The 20811-nt window shown below is 41.3% G+C and overlaps 1 protein-coding gene across 1 annotated transcript in view; it reads right to left on the bottom strand.

Annotated features, from left to right (window-relative positions):
- Window positions 1–6693: 6693 nt before the first annotated feature.
- Window positions 6694–20811, bottom strand: part of LOC116336361 (ephrin type-B receptor 1-like) — a 119755-nt gene continuing 105637 nt past the window's right edge. The window contains exons 16-20 of the mRNA XM_039601533.1: window positions 20227–20374; window positions 17618–17767; window positions 10338–10534; window positions 10063–10221; window positions 6694–6838 (exon numbers count right to left, since the gene is read on the bottom strand). Coding sequence (XP_039457467.1) covers window positions 6727–6838; window positions 10063–10221; window positions 10338–10534; window positions 17618–17767; window positions 20227–20374 — 766 coding nt within the window. The 3' untranslated portion in view covers window positions 6694–6726. The remainder of the gene's footprint in view (window positions 6839–10062; window positions 10222–10337; window positions 10535–17617; window positions 17768–20226; window positions 20375–20811) is intronic.

Raw genomic sequence — 20811 nt, 5'->3', positions numbered from 1 at the left:
ATGTCACAGGGAGGCAAGAGGGAAAATCAGGAGACCACCAAAGTCAGCAGACTTTATCTGTTTGGGCCTATTAATTTCTGCTGAGCATCCGAGAAAACCCTTTTCTGCCCTTGCAGTGTGCACAGCCACAGCGAGGTCAGCCTGATGAATCGCTGTGAATGACTGGGCGCGAGGAGCAAAGCAGGTGGAGAAGAGGAAAAGCCCATTACTTCCACAGCTCCGGCATAAATAGTTTGCTGAAAGCCCACAACAAAACAGTGCGGGGGTCTTTTATGTAAAGAATACGTGCCAATATATCCTTAAGAGATGCAAGTTCAAAACTGCTCGAGAGAGGAGTGCTTCTAACGCAGAACGATCGCTTGCCTTCAAACTCTGAGTGAAAAAGAGACGGTGGAAATGCGGACTGGAAGCAGAGTGAGCTGTTCAGAGAGGCTGTGGGCATTAGGAGAAGAAGGAGGACAGCTGGGTAGAGCAGAGAGAGAGGGAGAGAGAGACAAAAAGAGAACGAGTAATCTCTCCACACCCAGCCTCATTTTTATTCAAACACAAGTCGAGCTTTGCCTTTGCTCCTCCACCCCTCTTCCCCACCCCGCTTCTCTCTTCTTCTGCTAATCCTTCCCCGTCCCTTCGTTCCCCTTCTATTACCTATTCCCTTTTACCTTTTCCTCCCCTCTCTTCATAACTCTCACGCTCTCATCTGCTGCCTCACCTACAGTATCTATTACACCAGAGAAAAAGCAGAGGAGAAAGAAAAGCAGCCCAGTCTGACCAGCTTTCAAAAGAAAAAAGAAAATCTGCAATTAAAAGATAAATCCACCCTAAAGCACTTAGAGGGGACTCGCCCCGCATTTCTGGGCCTACTTTGTTGTTTAGGTGTCTACTTTTCTCATTTTTGTGCGTAAGTGGCTAAATATAGTGTGACGGCTACAGTGGAGTCTGAAAGGCAATTTTATCTTAAAGATCTTGCGGTAAATGTCGGGTTTCGATGACAGTTCTGCAGAATAACAGAATGAGGGCTTTTGTCATGTGTGCCACCCTTCAGAAACGATCATCATCCTCTTCACTTACAGCGAGCAGAGCAGAATGCATTGCAGCTGCATCAGACGTGGAGTTTTCGCAAATGAGACGGGCTGTGGTCACGGATACGTTCACGTGCTCCCAAAACAATCAGGTGCTGCTTTATGTGCAGGCGTGCAAATGTCAACACGACACAAAAGCCTCGTGCAAAATGTATAAATGACAAGTGCCATATCGCGTTAAAACAAAAGCAGTTCCAGGTCTGTGTTTTCGAACTTGGTATGCAAAAAAACAGAAGATGAAGAAAAGAATCAAAAAGAGAGTGTGGGTCTGTATTTTCACGAGAGATTTCCTGTCTCTCTGCGTACAGAAACACAAACGCACATGCGCATGCACAATGGTTTACCATCATCTCAGGTGCCAGTAGCATGAAAAGAAGCGCTGCTGTGCAAGAGCGAAGGCAGGGAGTAGTGCTTGGGAGTGTTAACATTGCCTCTGTGTACTCGAGCCAACTGATATGATGAACACTTATTACACTACTGTGCTAATAAATTATTAGGCATTGAAAAGTAGTCCGAATACGAGGCTGCAGCATGACTGCAGCAGCCAGCATCAGCAAACTCTGCATGCAGAAGGAAAACTATTCACAAGATGACAGGATAACAAGCACTGAGTTTGCTGTCTGACTCTGATACAAGTCTTACAGCAGTCTTAAAGTTCCCAATTGGTGTCTTCGGCAATCTTCTGCACATAGGAAGCATCTCAGGCAGTAAGGATGTCTGAGAGCTGGCATCAGCAGCAGCCAACAGGTCTGTTACACACAGTAAAAGATGGACGACGGCGTCGTTTTTAAACTTTGAAAACTGGACTGCGTTTGTAAAAAAATGGGGAAAATAATGGGTGAATGTTGCATACATCACTTATACACTGCTCAAAAAATTAAAGGAACGCTTTAAAACACAGCAGATATCAATAGGAGAAATATCATGCTGTATATCTAAACTGATATGGACTGGGTAATGTGTTAGAAATGAAAGGATGCCACATCATTTCATGGAAATGAAAATGATCAACCTGCAGAGAGCTGAATTGAAAGATACAACTGACATGAAATTATGATGTGGAAAGCTAGTCCACTTTGCAAAACTGTCATTTTGCCGACTCAAAATGGTACTCGGTCGTTTGTTTGGCCCGGACGGATGGTGTACTAAAGGGACCTTCTCCCAGACCTGAACCAGGGTGTAGCTGATCCTGGACAGTCTGAAGTGCAACCTTGTAGATGAACTGAAAAATTATGTCTGTTGGATTTAGGTCAGGTTATCATGCCAGCAGTAGTGACACTGACCCTAGCCAAATGCAAAACTAGTAAAAAACAATCCGAAAAGATAAGGAGGGACAAAATATCAGTCCACCTGTAAAACGATTCCTGTTTTGGGGGTTGTCTCACTGTTGCCCCTCTAGTCCACCTGTTAGTCTCATCAACACCAAAGTAGCTGAAACTGATTAAGAACCCCCTCTACTACTTAACTGGCCAGATCAATAGCCCAGACGTTTATTGGACTTGATGCTACACCCTGATTAAAAAGTAGCCCTTCAGTTTTTTTGAGCAGTCCACAGCAGCGACAATGTAGCCACACAAAAAACCATACCCAACTTGTTCTATTTAGCTCTAAATGGGACCATAATTTAGTAAATGAACATTGCATTATATTAAATAAGACAGTTTAAGGTACTTTGGCACTGCCTCCACTTTTTATACCCAGTGCCTACCTCTATGTTGTATACACAGTCTGTGGTTTGTAGTAATGACCAGCAGAGTCACACATACAGCTATGGCACGCATAGAGGGGAAAACAAGTCACCATCTGCTCTGCTTCAAACAAGCCATCACACAGGACTCAAGAGAGTTCAAAACCCTGTTTAAGGTTATTCTTCCATTTTTAACACTGGCTAGATTCTCAGCACGTAAAAAGCTGAGTGGGAGAAGTGTGTGACCCAATGTGCAAGCGTATGACTTGGCAGTGTAGCGCGGTTGGTCCCGGTACGACTCAAACTCGGAGCACAAGATGAGTTCATTTAGTTTTTGCCAGCAGTGTCCCCGGATAGGGCACCTTTAACTGGTTCACACTGACGAGAAATTATCCCATCCGCGGAGCGACGTACGCCAACCAGACTGGGTCTTTCAAATGTCAGCGCTAATTAAACTTCACATGAACACGTATAAAATATCTCCCTCGTCCTGTTTTACACTTATTTTCTGCCGTGCTTTCAGAGCCACCATCCGCGATTAGTTTTCATTTTTAGCAAGCTGTCACTATGCTTCTTCCCTTCTTTGTGCATGCATGCCGATTTTTCTTTTTTGACTATACTCTCTCTTGTTGCTTTTCCAGCAGGCGCACACTCTTCAGACTAGAATTAGTTTGTAATGTGGAACTGGGACACAGCGAGTGTCTTAGGCAAACTTTTCATCTTCAAACTTTTAAAAAGTTGACAGTGAGTGGGAGATATTTTTTTTTCATCATTTTATTTTACCATCACATTTCATTGTCTTTGTTTAGTTTAGCTCGGATCACTTTTGTGTGTGTGTGTGTGTGTGTGTGTGTGTGTGTGTGTGTGTGTGTGTGTGTGTGTAAAAATAGCAAAAAATGTCAATGATGGACTGTTTCTTTCGAAATAAAAACTTTTCTGCAGGAGAGAAAATGAGAAAAATCTAAAAGTTAACACAGTTTAGCCTCGAGCTAGAATTCAGCGTATACATATACAGACAGCATAGCTACATATCTGGCTCCTGACTTGTTTACATGCATATGCTCTCCTTTCTTTTTTATTATTATTTGTTTTTAGGCAACAGATTCAGGGTGGATTTAGCTTTTAACTCAGAAACCTGCTTTCACAAACTCCATCTTTAACACTTAACACCCATAAATCATCCTCCTGAGGTTTCTCCAGGTCTCCCCTCGGTGGCAAACACTTGTGCTTGAACCAAGACACGCAACAGTATAAACACAAGACGTGTCATAGATCACTTATGCCTTCATTGGGTTTTTTTTGTTTTGTTTTTTCACAAACACTGACACAGCAACATGTGAAATGGAAAAACATGAATTGGAAGAGCAGACACATCACACTCGACTACAGATGTTACATAGCGCAGCAAGATGCCTGTCTGTGTTGATAGTTTTCATTTCCTCTGCATGAATTTTGTTTCTTTTTCGTCTTTTCTTTTCTTAGGTGGCATTCAATATGAGCTTTTAGGGCGCACTAGTTGTCTCGCTCTTTATTAAACCCCGGAGCCAGGGCTGAAACTGTTTTCTTTTTTTTTTCCACAGGCATCTATTCACAACGAATTATGCCTCTGAACTACTGACACGCTCCCAGTTGATCTCAATACTTCCTGATAAAATGCTCAATAAGCTGCTGTTGCCAGGCAACAAATGCAATTGCGGGCCGCGCCGTTGGAGTGGAGTTTCAGCGAAACAAGCGCAAACTGAAATGTTTGGAGGTTTTGTTCTTCCTTCTTGGTTTAAAAAAAAGAAAAGAAAAGCCACAGACCCCTTCAATGTCACAGTGTTCATAAATAAAAAGACTTTGGGGCATCCCAGCAGTGGCGAGCGGTGGTGCGAGACAAACACAAACACAGCAATTTTTTATTTTTTTTTTGTAGGAGCCATGCAGCAGTGAAAGCGTGTTAAAAGCAAACAACTGTCACTTCTGTCATCATGAGCCCGAGCTCGCAGCGGATGACAAATAAAATCATAACATCCAATCAGAGGTGCTGATGGGTAATCCGCGCACGCGTGTGACCGGAGGTTTTTTTTTTCAGAGGGGGGGTGGTGGTTGGAGGCAGAGCGAGCCTGCTGTTGTTTCACAGCTGGTAATCCGCTCAGCGCTGAGATAAAAGAGATCTCCCAGTGCTTCTCCACCAGTGTGCCCTGTAGTGAGATCAGGCCTTCTTTATATCATATTTTGTTAGGACGAGCTTCAGTATTTAGAAAAAAAAAAGATAAATAAGTCACCAGCTTTGCCTCTTCACTGAAAGCATGTGGTATTTCACTTTATCTCTTCTTGTTTGATCTCTTTATCTCTTCTCTGACACTGAAAAGGTTGCCGTCTGCAGATGAGGAACACGGATAGGTCATTTCCTGTCATTTCATCTGCAAACTGACGTGGCGGTATTAATCGGAGATGTCAATCGGGAAATGAGACTGTCAAAACGGGCTCTGACGGCAACGTGTCCGAAAAATGAATGAAAACAAAGAGTCCTGCATGGCTGCCTGCTGCTGAGCGATGAATGCCACCTGGACGGCGGCCATGACAAAGTTTAGACGGGAAGATCTGTTTCCACGCGTGGACAGAACATGAGCGGTGGATTTCCTGTTGGTTTTGTGCTTGGCTGGCAGGCGGCTTTAGGTTTTGCAGCCAAATCACAAGAACACTGGATACCTTTGGTGTCTTTTAAAGATTCTCTGGACACCGCGGCGCTTTCACAACAGGTGCAATCTCGATAGCTGGTAATGACACAGTACCCACAGTCTTAAGCTGCTTTATTCTTGTGCACCACCAAGCGTGCATGCGCTTTGATTCCTGGCTCGGAAAAGAGAGACATACCACTATGGTTTGAATATTTCTTTAACTTGCCCTTTTTTTAATCTGTAATTGGCTTTACTCAGTGGGCATTTGTGCTGATTGTAAAACATCATCCATTATGAGTTCTCTGTGAATTAAGTTCTTTAAGTAGGCCAGGCCCTGGTAGCACTGAAAGAGTTTATCTTTTCATGGCTGCATGGAAAGTACAAAAAAAAAAAAAAAGGAGAAGAAAAAAACCAGAACACTGAAACCTATTTTCTTTCTTTTTTTGTCTGCAGTCCACAGCACTTCAGAGTTTGCTCCAGTGATGATTCAGGCGGGGAAGAGAATCGTTGAGAAGTCACAAATACTCCAGCGACACTGAACTGTCTGTTGCTGTTAGCGAACGCAAACGCTAATGAGCAAATAGGAAAGAAATATCCCGTATCACAAATATGTACAAACTCTTCAATATGAAGATAGCTTTTTTTATTAAAAAAGGTCCCCTTTAAACGGTTGGCTCTTGTCAGGATTCAGATGGTAGCAATTTTTCAGGAACACGCTGAAGTAGTCTCTGGATTTAACAAGCCTGCTCGCGCGTCTCGTCTTTTAAAACCTTTTTTGTCAGTCTTTTGGTCCGGTTTGTGCCCCTTCGTATAAATGTCTGCTCAGCCACTTTCTTCTTCAAAGTAGAGTGTTTTGTGTCCTCGTGTAAAAAAAAAAAAACTTCCTTCAAGTCAAGATGGTTTAAATGGTCTGTAGACTTCAGTGATAGCATTCACAGTTACGCTGGCATGTGGAAAAAGGGGGTAATGATTTTAGAGCCTCGTGCTCAGTAAGTTTTGCTTTTTTCCCACTTATTTTTGTTTTTACTCTTTGTGAGAATAATGCATCCACACTGAATTCTCCCAGGAGCCATTTTCATTTTGGAAGCTAAATGGCGTGAGAGAAGTCCGTCCTGTCACTGGAGGACGGATCTGTCCATGCAGACACACAAATGGCTAACGATGATTGTTTGAAAGCGCGTGAAGTGATTGAGATCTCCAAAAGCAGCAAACTTAATTGTATGAGCTTAAAAACGGAAGTACAGGACAGCCTGCTCGCTCACAGACTGCACCCAGGTCGAGTATTTCCCCCGTGTGGCTACACGGATTCGGTAGGAGACTGATCATCGGCTTGGTGCCTCATCAGCTGCACGCTGGTCAGGATCTTCTTCTGGTGTCCGGCTAGAGACACTCCAATCCTCTGCAGATCTCTGGGAAGACAGAGATACGGATATGAGGTTTTGTCTTCATAACGACAATCAAATATAAATTGAACACTCCACGTAGTACACCATGTAGAAAATCAGTGTTCATCCTAGGCCCTCTGCTACACCTGACCCACCTCCCCCTTCCTGTCTGTGTTTACTGTCACTACCCAAAAAAGGCACAAAAAATCAATTTTTACATGGTTATCATTGGAGCTGCTGTCTGTAGGATTGTAAACCAGGAAATCAACACTACAGTAAACATGAGCAGCGCTCCAACTGGCCAAGAAAAGGTGCCAGTGCTCACAACAGCTTGAACATGTAGTAGAGTCTGTTTGTAACTGCTACAGAATAGTAGCTTGTGTTTAACTAGCAGGGAAGATACAGGAGAGGCCATCATTGAGTTATAAAGTGGGTGTGACTAAGGTGTGTGGGGGGGGGGGGTCCTTGCTGGCACAATTGTCATAACAACAACAACCACTCACTGACAAGCTTCAATAAACTGTTAGCATTAACTGAGCTAGCTCTACTAGCTCAGTTGATGCTAATGGCTCACCACAACTATCAACTTCTGCTGCACTTTGATATTGAAACGGACCTCGCTCTCTCTGGATTTGGAAAGTGATTTGAATGGCTGCAGGATCTGAATAAATGTGACTGGACTGGAAAAACTTTTTTTTTTTCAGCATTTCAGCACGAAAACCACAAAAAATGCAAAGCAATGAATTCACAATTCAGTTCTGTAACGCATGACGTCACCCCATTGAAAGTGAATGACAGGCCAAGCCTAAACCGCATACACAAATCCTGCCTTAGTGCAGTGCCGAGTTGTTTAGATGAGCAGCTCTTATATTTTTGCTAAAAGTGGTTGTCAGTCAAGAGTTGTTGCTGCCTGCTCCAGTCTGTGCGTGGGTGCAGGGGCACACATACACAAACACGGGCATGTTTGTGGGCTAACTTTGAAAGGACATTTATTGACATTAATGGATTCTCAGCTCTCTTACTTCTAAGTTTAACTACCGCAACTGAGTGCCACACTATTATCCAAACTGTAACCTAAACTGGCTTTAACCTTAAAACTAAAACCTTTACCCTAAAAAAAAACAAACAAACTTTGAAGAGGTGCTGATCTGAAAGCCAAACTGGTTTTCACAAAGATGAGTGGACAAGTCCAAACTATATTTTTGACTAAGTTCTTATGTAAGGATGGCTTTGGTTTTCTGTAACAAATAACAGATTGTGGGTTGCATAAAGCTGCAACCCACAATCTGCCCGTTCTGTGCAGCCACAGTTTGAACTGGCACAATCACACACAACATTCAGTGAGTGTATCCTTAGAGCTGTCCTCCTTTCAGTACAGTAGCTTTGTGATTGCTTGCATGTTTGGCGATATCTGTAAGTGTTAGCTGTTAAGAAAAAAAACAGCCTCGGTTTAGACACACTCTGAATGTTCACTGCATTAGCATGTACTGTGTAATAACTTCCTTTCTTAATTTGGTAAATAGGAACACCATCCATTGCAGAAAGATTTATTTAGACTGAAAATTTGAGGCATCTTGAAGCCCTTCCAGTTACTATTCGCCTTAGCCTCATCAGAAATGGTCTCATTGGAAGGGTGGCTGTCAAGATGCTGTGCTTTAGGAACTGAAACAGGGAAAAAAGGCTAAATCATACAAAACTACACAAGAACTGGACTGAAAATCAGTGACAACAGGTCTTATGGAGTGATGAATACAGACTTGAAATTTCTTGTTCAAATTATCACTAATATGTTCAGAGGAGGTCAGAAGATAAGTACAACAGTTAGTGTCTAAAACCATCTGCAGAGCAAAGTGTCCTGATCTGGGGATTTGGGGATCCTGTCTAAACTGATGGAAGTCAGATTTTTGATCCACCATGCAATACCATCTGCAAAGTGCCTGACTGGCAACAGCTTCATTTTTCAGCATGACAGTGATCCCAAACACACTGCCAATGAGGTAAAATCATACTTGGACAGACAGAAATACACAATGGAACACTATCAGTCATGGATTGACCTCCACAGAGCCCAGATGAAGCAGCGTGGGATTATCGTGACAGAAAACAGAACAAAAGGCAGCCAACATGCAAAGAAGAGCTGTGAATGACCTTTGAGAAGCCTGGAGAACTATTCCTGAAGACTACTTAAAGAAAGCACAAGAAAGTTTGCCTAAGAAAGTTGAGGCTGTTTTGAAGAATAAACGTGGTCATACCAAATACTGATGTTTATGCTTGTGAGAAAGTCAATATTTATAACTATGTATTGGGCTTAAATGCTATAATTTCTACTCATGTTTCAAAAACTGCTGCGACTACTTTCCATTTTACCAGCAAAATCTAAAGAAATGATGTTCGGTCAAAGACATTTGCACTGTACTGTACATTACTACATATTAGCTATGTAATAGCAACGAAGCATGGGCTACATTTTAAATCAGCACTATTTTAGAGGTAAATGAATACCTAATTAAAAACTCCTAAAAAGTGACTTCAGGTAGGTATTGCCTCCATTTTTCTCATATTAGTGATTCATTTTGCATGAAAAGTATTTTAAAGTTCACTCAGTATTCCAACTCTGCCTTCTTCACACCGTAACTGTGTTAAAATACACTTAATTAATCCCATTGGTGAAATTTACCCTCTACTTTTGACCTATTTTAGCAATTTTAGGAGTGGTAGATAGCCACAGTGTAACCAATGGGGACCAGCTCCAGGTCTGGCGCTTTGGTCAAAGGTAAGGGCGGCAACCACGGGTGGACTATTCACTGATAGAAAATTAAGGACAGGCCCAGCAGCTGTCTAAAAGAATTAAAGATACACCTCTTTCACATATTTGCAATCTTTGCAGGCTCATTCAGACAGGATGAAAGTGATCAGCCCATTTCTTCTAATGACAAAACTGAAGGTACATTCATTGATTAAACCCAGCTAAACTCTGCAAATTTCTTTCATGGACACATTGCTTTTTATTTGTCTGTGATATAATGGCACTTGGAGCATTTTATACCATGAGGAGTAGAAGAAATAAGGATGGCTGTAAGCAAGCCAGATATAGAGAGACAGACAAGTGTTCACACAGTCAGCCAACCAGCTGCCCCACCAGTCTTCCAACAAAAAAGATGCCGACTTGGCAGGATCAGCTAAGTGTGAGACTCAGGCAAAGAGAAGCAGACAGACAAAAATAGAGGCAATTTAATGGCTAAACCTACTCAGCTGTGATTTGTGTGATGAGCGGCAAAGAGGTGAAGCCCGAGCCCAGAAAGGAGTCTCTATACTGGGTCATCTTCAATGCAGTCAGCCAGTCTTCTACTGAGCTCACCCTGCTTAGGTCTGGAGCTCCACGGTCTAACAAGGGATGATGGGAAGGACTGCAGAGAGTAGATACAAAAGAACGTGGAGTTAAAAAAAAGGCCATCACTGAAACAGAGGGATAAGATAGGAAGAGTGTGTTTGTGTATGTAAATGAGTTTATATCTCTGCTCACCCAGGGACCATGTTGTTGGTGCCGGCTTTGAGAGATGCAGGGTTGCGTATCATTTTGTCCAACATGCTGACAATATCGGGGAACTTTGGCCGGGCGTTTCTGTCTTTCTGCCAGCAGTCCAGCATCAGTTGGTGCAGCACTACCGGACAGTCCATGGGAGCTGGAAGCCTGAAGTCCTGCTCTATGGCATTTATCACCTAATGCGCAGCAGAAGAGTCACACAGGAAAAGGAGAAGACCCAAATGACCACAAAAGGTTATAGAAGAAAACTGCAGCATGATGTATATTTCAGGCTCACTGGTGAACGCTTATATAATCAGTATCTTTATAATAAAGCTTTGGCAAGGTCTAATGAGAAAGATGTAGCGTATTAAATCCGTGCTATTCCTGATATTCTATTTTTCCCTGGTCTCTCTTCTTACATGTCATTCTATTGCTTACATTGCCTCCTTTGGACCTACTATTGTACAGCTTTCCTCCTCCCCATCATTAACTTATGTTACTTTTGTGTTCAGGGAGTTTTCAAAACCAATCACATCACAAGGGTCAAGCTCCAAAGAGTCCAGCTCTATCTCCTACCTGTTTGGGTTCTGACTGGTCCAACTGTCAAATTTTATTTTATGCCAATAAACAATGTACATTAAATTCAAATAAATTCAGTTTTATTCATATAGCACCAAATCACAACAGCAGTCACCTCAGTGTGATTTATATTGTAAGGCAAAAATCCTATAATAATACAGAGAAAACCACAACACTTAGATGACACCCTATGAGCAAGCAATTGATGACAGTGGGAAGGAAAATGGAAGAAATCTCCAGCAGAATCAGGCTCAGGGGGTGACGGGAGGAAGAGGGGCCAAAAGACACACAGTGCAAAAGAAACAGATAGTAATAATTCCTAATGATTAAATGGAAAGTGGTGTATAAACACACAGTGAGTGAAGAAGAATCACTCAGTGCCCCCAATACCAAACCAGGCTAACTGATCCAGCCCTGACTATAGGCTTTATCAAAAAGGAAAGTTTTAAGCCTTATATTAAAAGTAGAGAGGGTGTCTGTCTCCCAAATCCAAACTGGGAGCTGCCTTCACAGAAGCCTGAAAGCTGAAGGCTCTGCCTCCCATTCTAGTAGAATGGGAGGCAGAAGACAGCAGCCTAAGAGCAAAGCTCTCTATTGGGGTGATATGGTAGCAGTCATCTCTAAATGATCTCTAACCTTTTAAACTGTGAAGAAATAATTAAATAATGATATAATCATAGATAATGATATAGCTCTATAGACCATTTGAGCATCTTAATTTGCTACTTTAGTTTTATAATTGCAATTTACAACAGTCACTGGCAATACAGACAGTAAAAAACATACACGTAGTTTCTTAGTCAACAAAAAGAAATCAACATGGAAGTAGCATAAACCTGCATTCTATCTAAAGGCCACCAGATGGCGATAGTTGTGGTTGCAAAAACTCTTCCAGTCCTCCAGAAATCTTTGAAAAAGGGCTTTTTGCCTTGTCCTCTTTAAAAAAAATTTCTCACAGAATTTATGGTCTTAGTCACTTTTGGGATTTGGGTCATGCTGAAAATATTGAATCTGTTTTTTTTAATGTCGGTTATACTATATTTCAAATGGCGGATTATCTATGGTATGAAACCTGAATGTTTATTGGCTAATGACTTGTCAGTCATAAGCCAGTTTCACACTCTTTGTCACCAACCAAGATGGTAATGTGGCATCTAATCATTGGTGCTTGATGGAACATAAAAGACAAAATTCAGAAACCAATGAGTGACGTCACGTTAGCTACGCCCATGATGATCGCCATGGCTAATATCAGCCGATATGCTGATATTCGACTGACATATCAGCACATATCTAGTATCTACAGCGCCCAGATGTAGGCCAAGGGATTTAACAATATATAAAAAAGTTAGCCGGTTAGCCCAAATCAAAGCCCAAAGTCTTGATAAATAGTATTTTACTGTATTTAGTCACTTTTGATATACATTTGACAAAAGTAGGTTTTCATAAATATGAAGTAAATCAGAGTGGGAAAGAAAAACAGTTCAAAAGAAATTAAATGTTGTGACATGACATCAGTAAACTGAACACAGTATGGTGCTGGCTTGTGATGTGCGACATATTAAAGGGCTAAAAAGATCAGCCCCCTGAGTCGATCTCTCTCGCTGCTGTTTGTCACTCGCTTCAGGCAGACCGGCATACGGCAAAGAGTGGAATGTCTTCTGTGTTATGGCTCCTTTGTGATTTCAGTCGATAAAGACAGGCATATTTTTACAGAACAATCTTGCCTCGTTCAGCTTTATTTAAAACCACATAAAAACGAAAACTCGGATTAGTTAAGAGGATCCAATTTCCGTTTAAGAACTTCATCCTGACACAGCGTGCAGTCGCACAGTATATCCAGATATTCATCTCTAAGCAGCAGTAACTTCTGCTGCAGTCTCAGATGTCAAGGCAGGTAGTTTTACACAGAGGAGCTTTTGATTTCATCACGCCAGTGCAGGTACTGAGAATGATAAAGCTCTTTCAAAGTTTTGATTTTTTTCCTCCCTGTGAAAACTTTTAGGCAGGAATTTTGTAAAGCTAAGAGGTTGTGCTAGATGTGTCAGGATACCTTTGAGTGCAGAATGTAATTATGCAGAACATCATGGAATTTAAAACTACCTGCCTTGCCACTCTAAAAATAATCAAAGAAAGGAAATATCGCGTTTAGTAACCATTACCTGAAATTATTCTGCCCCCTGTGTCAGAAATGTGAAATTATTATTTTTTATTTCTCCCCAGCTGTAATTACAATCGTTGTAATGTTTAAAACTCCCATTGTGGTGTGCCCCAAAGGTTTAAAAAGTGCCTTCTATCATCTTTTATACATGTTCTGTCTAGCAGATTTTTTCTTGTTTCAGATATCCAATTACTATCATCTTTCTTGTCATCTTTCACACTCTTTAGACACATACAATCAGTCTCTTTTCTGCCTTATAAATTAAAGGTGGATTAATATATACTCAAGAGCCATAAAAAGAGAATAAATGGCAGAACTGTACTGATGACGCATCTGAGGTAAAACTTGATTTGGCCTAGTGTTGTCAGAGCTTTTCTGTTTATTTCTAACAAAGGAAAATGCAGAAATTGAATTAAAAGATAAGTATCAATACAACAATACTGAGGAAACTCGATGTTATTCTCGTGCTTTATGAAAACTACATTCCTTTACATTAGGAAAATAGACAAATCCAAGTTAGACAACACTGGAGCATTTCTTCAAATGTATTGGGTCCTAGAAACTGCAGCACACTGCTGTATAGGTGAAACACAACATTTTCAGAGCCCACAACATTCTGACCTGCATCCATACAACTGCTGACAACTCTCCGCAATAGGTAACATTCTGCCATCATGTCTGTGGCTAATGCACTCTTTCCTGCAAACCTGGCATCATCGTTGCCAGGTTTGCGAGGTCATGTACTGGACCTGTTATATACCTTGTCCACAAAATTTTCTAATATCTTCATGTCAACATGCACTGCTGGTGGATACTAGCTGAGTTTGCCGAAGTGATCAGACGCCTCATTACATACTCCCCCATGTCTGCTAAGCTGTCTTCTTGTCTTTGATGGGCAAGGCTGAAAGAACAAAACACAGCCTGTGAAAGCATGAAAGAAGAGAATCCCTTTACTGTTCTCTAGTCTCAGAGATAGGCAAAGGTCATGCACAAGGACCTACTTCAGATTCTGTCCATAGCCAAAGGCAATCAACAACTGCTGCACACCAATTTCCTTAAGGGCTGGTAGAATGCTGATGGCTCTTAGAAGAATATCTGACCCTGACGTGCTGAAAGATTTTTGTGTCTGCCTTGTCCTGACTGCGAGGAGCTATCTCATGCTTAGAGCATCTTTTTCTTTGGTCACAGTGACCAAAGAAACGTCCCTACATTTTGGAGTTGTCTGTGCAATTGTGTCAGAAAGGAGGAGTTCGGTTTTCCTTGAGCTTGGTCTAAAATTTGCCCTTGCTGGTCACCTTTCATGTGATTCCACATTCTTGGTCTGGCCTCAATCTTCAAACTCAATGCCAGGTAGGTCTCATAGACGATGCATGTTCCCTTGGCTATAGAGGAATATTCTTCTATCGTGGGAAGGACAATACACACTTAAGAGCTACCTGGTGGCAGACTTTATACCAGTGAGGAACCGTCAATGATGGGTACTACCTATGGCTGGTTGTCAGAGATAGCAAAAATCAACCGAGAAAGGCAGTGCTGGGATTTCTGACAGCTGTGCTCCTTCTGCCATCACTCAGTGCTACAGGGAGCGCATGGTTCTTCTGACATAAGAACCACGCACTTCGATATGGGTTGAACAGCCTGGAGATGAGCTGTTTAGAAGTTGTTGTTCCATTTAGTCGAGGTAACTTCTGTCAGGGTCAGGATTTGTTGCAGCAGTCAATCCAAGACAGCAGATTTTTTATGAAACAAACTACCTTTACTACTAAACTATCTCTATACCTCTATACCTCTACCATCTCGACCACCACATCCCCATCCAGTGTACTGGTAACAGATTATTCAGAAAAAAATGGCTGTCCAAACTCAAAAACTAAGACCCTTTGTCTACAAATTACTGCCTCAACAGTTATTTCAACTCACTGTTTATCGGTTCAAAATCCCTGGTGTGTACCCACCCTTCCCCATCAATTGACCTCCACATCCACCGGCACACCTGCTCCTGTTTTTCTGCCCTGTAACCACAGTGCTGCCAGATTTTCTGTTTTGCATTCCTGCCAGAGTGGTCCAGCTTTTTGTCATGTTATCCTGGCTACCTACATTTATGTATGACCTCTGCCTGTATCTGGACTTACTCCTGCCAGCTTTCGCCCCCTCGGACTCCTCTGCCTCTCCTTGCTTTGATCATTGACCTACTAAACTTTGTTTTCGCTCCACCTTTTGTCTGGCTGTGATTTGCACGTCTGTGTCCAAACTTCTAAACTTCTACCTCTACAGTAGTGCGAGAATGAAATAATACTTTAGTGTGTGTGTGTTTTTTTTCTTTTTGTCAGAGTTCCCTGTAAATGTAAAGTAACAAGTCTGTCTCAGTGTAGTTGGAAGTCTACCTCGCGGTGCTTCGCCTACTGTAAATGCAGCACGGGGGATTTGTCTGTTCGCTGAGTGAACTCTACTTGACCCCGGCACACTTCTCGGGCTTTGTGCCGCATAAATTCACTTTAAGCACCACTGTCAATCAAAATAGCAGCGAATGTAGTGAAACATCACAGGTCTCTTTCATGATTAATTCATGTTGAACACAGCACCTGCAGTGGCTCCGCTGACAATTTCCCTGCTCCGTGTTCTTTGAAATTGCATGTGTGTGTAACTGTGTGTGTGTGTGCGTGCATGCCTTTACACATGTATGATTGCATGTGTGTGTGTGGATTAGCAGGGTGTGTGTCATATGTGTGAGTTTAGGGTGTGAGATTCATGCATAGTTAATGCCCCGGCAGACCTTCGTTAGTGGTAACACACACTTTCACCATCATTATACGCAGTCTCTGCCATTATAAATCTGTCTCTGTCATTATACTGACTGTGTCATTACTGCTGCATAGGCTGCTTCTGCGAGCAAGCATGGGGGAGAAGACTGGGGTAGCTGCAAGAGAGGAGGGGAGAAGGGGAGAAAAATGTGAATGTGTGAAATAAGGGGAAAGAGGTGTTTAAGGTGAAATAGACGCTACATGGGGAAAATGGTGCTCCGCAGAGAAAAATAAAGAAATGAATTAGTTTTATGATTTAAATAAAGACTTATGTCTCAATCTTATAGTTAGGATGGGGATCTTGCCACCGATTAACTTCTCGGCAGTTCATCTTACAAAGAAAACTTTATATATAGTCTGAGTTAACAAGGTCTAAAGCCAGGTAAATGCTGCTGGAGCGGGGCTGTGGTTTCCTGAAATAGAGTTAAGAAGGTGCTGATTGAAGATATTTACCTGGGGTAATAAACACACTAGAAGCTGCTTGGCAGATTTTCTGCAGCAATAAAATGTATTTTAAAGTTTTGACTGGAGCGAAATTGGAAGCTTGTAAAATCCCCAGCCTCCTTTGTGTCAAAGTCATTAGATATATCATTTGAGAAAGCTAGAATTTGGATTTAAAGCTTCAGTGATTTGAAGTGGGTTTTAGTGCTGTAACTATAATCTGCGCATCATGTTTCTTCTCAGAACAGAAACTTAAAAATAAAAATGTCAGCAGTCCAGTCTTGTGGAACCTTCATTTTCATGGACTGCACTGCATCCCCTTTAGGGTTTAACAGTAAAATTGAATTCTCACCCTAAAGAAAGTGTTTCTGGCACCACTTTATAATAACCATTAAATATATAACAGGACTCTCATTTACAGTTAAAAAAAAACAACGATAAAATGACATGAAATGATATTTCCTAATTGGCTAACTTGTCTGTTATCTGAATGGTTATTGTAAAGTTATAAATGGTTAACAAATACTAATTCCAGAGTCATTATTTTGACAGCTGTGATGACGGTAAAACAGATTTTAAAACATATTTAAATAAGATGACGGGTGGGGTGGTAGGAAAAGGTGGTTTGTGTCCTGCATCACTCATGGTTGTCATTGCAGTTTGCTTTATGCACAACTACTCACAAGCTCCAATATTATCTTAAGGTGGAATATATAAGTTATCTCAGCTATTAACTAAAGTTTAACTATACATTTAATATTTACTCACCATGGTTATGATAAAGTGTTACCATTTTTAACACAAATGCAGTAAATGTGCACTGACTACGGCAGGATGAATGTAATCTCAGAACACTTAATAAACATCAGTGTGATATGACGAGACACAAGGAGAGCGCGAAAAAACACAAGGTAAAGAAATGCCGCGGCAAATTGCTCACACTGTGAAGGTAATTGGAATAAAGCTGTCACTACCATGAAATATTCCCAGAAGAAAATCCCAGCAAAGAAAAAAAAAATCCTTTGCCTTTTGGTCTGATTTTCATGGAACAAACATTTCTGTGACACTTAAATTGATGTCCTCATTTTCCATGTGTGTTTCCTAGACATGCAGACACCCTGCTGTGACGGAGGAAACAAACAAGCACATCCCCCGAACGCCACACACACGCACGCACACACGTGCCGGAACAGACGTACACGATATTTTACAGTCACAGACATCAGTGAGAACTCAAACTAAGAGTCTCTTTCTCTCTCTTTTGCCCTCTCTCAGGAAAGCAGGTGGTGACTTACATCTTGGTTGCTCATGTCCCAGTAAGGTCTCTCTCCATATGACATCACCTCCCAGGTGACGATCCCGTAACTCCAGACATCTGAAGCTGACGTGAATTTCCTGTAGGCGATCGCCTCTGGTGCCGTCCACCTCACGGGGATTTTACCTCCCTGAGAGAAAGAAAAGAACAGGGGGAAAACAAAAGAAGGAAATAAATAACTAAGGGCAGAAGGGAAGGAAAAAAGGATTTGTAGCTTTATACCTGATAGTTCTGCTTACGTATTCGTTACATAGTTCTTAGCTGAAGTCTCTTATCAGACACGGTGGTAAAAACTGTGCATTATGCACATGTGTGTAAAAAAAAAAAGAAGAAACATGGCAAATTTGAGGGGAAATTTAAGGGCAGGCAACATGCATCTGAATTTTCCTACTTTTTTTTGTTCTCGAGTGTGGAAGTGTAGACAAAGCAGATGCTTGATAGCATCCACCTGCTTCACGTAGACAAATCCACATCTGCCTGCTGTTGTCTTTTCTAATGAAGACAAAGTAGTGCGTAAACAAAAACTTCTTCCTTCTGACTGCTGAGTGAAATCCAGGATAAAAGGATGCATTACCATATGCTGGTTTGGCTGGTGTATCAAATTTAATATATTAAAGGAAATGCTTAAGACAAACATTTCTTTTTAACAGACTCCTTTTTAAGTCAGGCCATCGACATGAGTTTAAGGCAGTGTGTATTTAATCCATCATGCAAGAACTTTTCTTTAACCCTACCATGGTCCTAGATCTCTGTGCTTACTTTAGTCTTTAATTCTGGTTAGTTTTGTGCTCTGGGTTTTGTTTGCATTTTGAATATTGGTTTGGATTTATTTCTTTGCATGTTTCAGTTTAATCTAGCTTTCCTAATGTTCTGTTGTTTCTTGTCAAATCTTCACCTCTGTGTTATCTTAGTAAGGAGGTAACACAGTGTTTCACGACAGATAGAGGAGATTCAAAAATACTGCCAGTCTGTACCCTACCCTTTGAAAGGCTAAAACAGAATTTTTATTTGGAAAAATTATGTGAATAGTTTGAATAATGTGAACAAAACTTACATATTTAAGTAAGCTAAAGCTAAAGTCAGTGACATCACTGATAAGGATTTAAAATTAATTTAGACTTCTGTGGTGAATCTTGGTCCAGTCAACGATGCAACCAAAGTGCTAGTGTTCATGTCCTTGTCCCATGGCCCACTCTTGACTTGTGAGTCAGGTTGTGAGGTTGAGGCTCTGATTATTAGTTTTCTCACTAATAAACTCAAAAACTGCAGAGAAAACGTAGCTGGATGCACACGATGAATCAGCTGTACTGAACAGGCCAATCACAATAGTTGCGGGTTGTGTCAACACGACATGTACTTACATTTACATGTAAGTACATTACACGTCTGTGGAGGGTTTTGCAGTTACAACATACCTGCGTTGTAGATTTAACACAGAAGCATAAATCTGTTTTTAGACCTCATAGGGTTAAATTATGAACTATATTTGTTTCCCAATAGGATAGCCTGAAACTTTATTCTTCCCATGGAGTACAGTACTCTGATATTTCATTGCGAGTTCAAAATATCGCTTAAATTCATGATCTCTTAAGCTTGTAATTGAATTTTTATCAGCCTCAGGGTTAACCTGCTGTGTGAACAATGTGAACGAACAGGTCTATGTCTATAGGATAATGGCCAATGCAGGACTGGCACGGGATATTAAAAAAAAAAAAGACTCAGTGAACGTTTTTGTGTGCAAAGGCATCTAAACTGTAAAAGGAACATCATGAGTGGCTCAACATAGTTTTTATTAACGAGCAAGCTACTTGGCAGCTTGTGAGTACAGTCACAACCACAGGGACGAGTGAGAAGTGGCAGAAACAAATAACACAAATTGTTACCTTCAAGCAGTGCGTGCCAACATGTTAAATGTAATCAGTCGAGTACATTTTAATTTAAAGTATTAACATTCAGCTCAAAGCACAGATGAGCTGAGGTACGGCCGTGAAGTCCGGCTTAGATTGATGAAAAATCTGTGTGACGATGCACCGGCGATCTGACAAGCTGAGTCTTTCTAAAATGTCCAACTCACCACCCGCAGGACAAACTTCAATCCGGCCTTTATCAGTTTAGTCTTAATTAAGATTCCAGACTGGCTGCACCACACAGATAAGTGTGTAGGAAACAACACATATCACAGTCGAATTGTTGAACATATAAAAGTATGTATATATATTGAAAATACATTTCAATCATATTATTTAAAAGCTGCTGAAATATACTGAAATCTATTTATAGGAAAGAAATGTTTGGTAGTTCTTAATGACAGAACTGAACTGAAAACCTTATTTTAAAATGACTGACCTACTTATAAAACGGTTAAAATTTGCATTTTCACCAATCCAGAGACTTTTCATTTTCTATGTGTTAAACTGTGGCAGACCAAAGTTCTTAAGCGGTGCATCTTTTTATTTTTTAACAAATGTGAGTAACAGGCCAGAATCCTGGTAACGAAAAGCTACCACTGCAAAAAACATTTTGCCCACCTTTGGTCTGCAGAATGAAGGAATGCAGAAGGAAGCGTTAGTGTGTTTTTAGCTTACATACCAGCGAGCTGGTGTAGGTGGGGTCGGAGGTGTCCTCCTCCAGATAACGTGATAAGCCGAAGTCAGACACCTTACACACGAGGTTACTGTTAACCAAGATATTTCGAGCTGCCAGGTCCCGGTGAACATAACTCATCTCCGCCAGGTACCTGTAACATCAACAGGATTTATTGTATGAATTTGTGTTATCTGTAGCCAGCTACCTAGGCTACTATAAAAAGGTAATGGGATTTAGAGTTATGTGTGTGTGTGTTTGCCTGTGAGTGCATGTTATCACTGCCAGCTACCTTCGATAAAACAGGAATAGGATTTAATGTATGTGTATACAGTAACATGTTTTTGTGCTATCACAGCCTGCATTTAACACAGATAGGCTCTGGTGTGCGTGAGTTTGTGTGTATGTGTGAGCATTTGTCAGTCTGCCAAGCTGAAAAGTTGCAGTTATCTTAACTTTACCAGTGGATTCAAATGCAGCGTACAGCGGAGGTTGCATGTGTCTATGTGCGTGCTCATATCAATGTATGTGTCCGTGCAAGGAGTCATCAGGATGTGGAGACAGCGCATCTCAAGCTGCTGATGCACATGA

This window comes from Oreochromis aureus, linkage group 17 (assembly GCF_013358895.1).
Source record: "Oreochromis aureus strain Israel breed Guangdong linkage group 17, ZZ_aureus, whole genome shotgun sequence".
In the NCBI taxonomy this organism is placed as follows: domain Eukaryota; kingdom Metazoa; phylum Chordata; class Actinopteri; order Cichliformes; family Cichlidae; genus Oreochromis; species Oreochromis aureus.
This window is presented reverse-complemented; position numbering and strand designations above follow the sequence as displayed.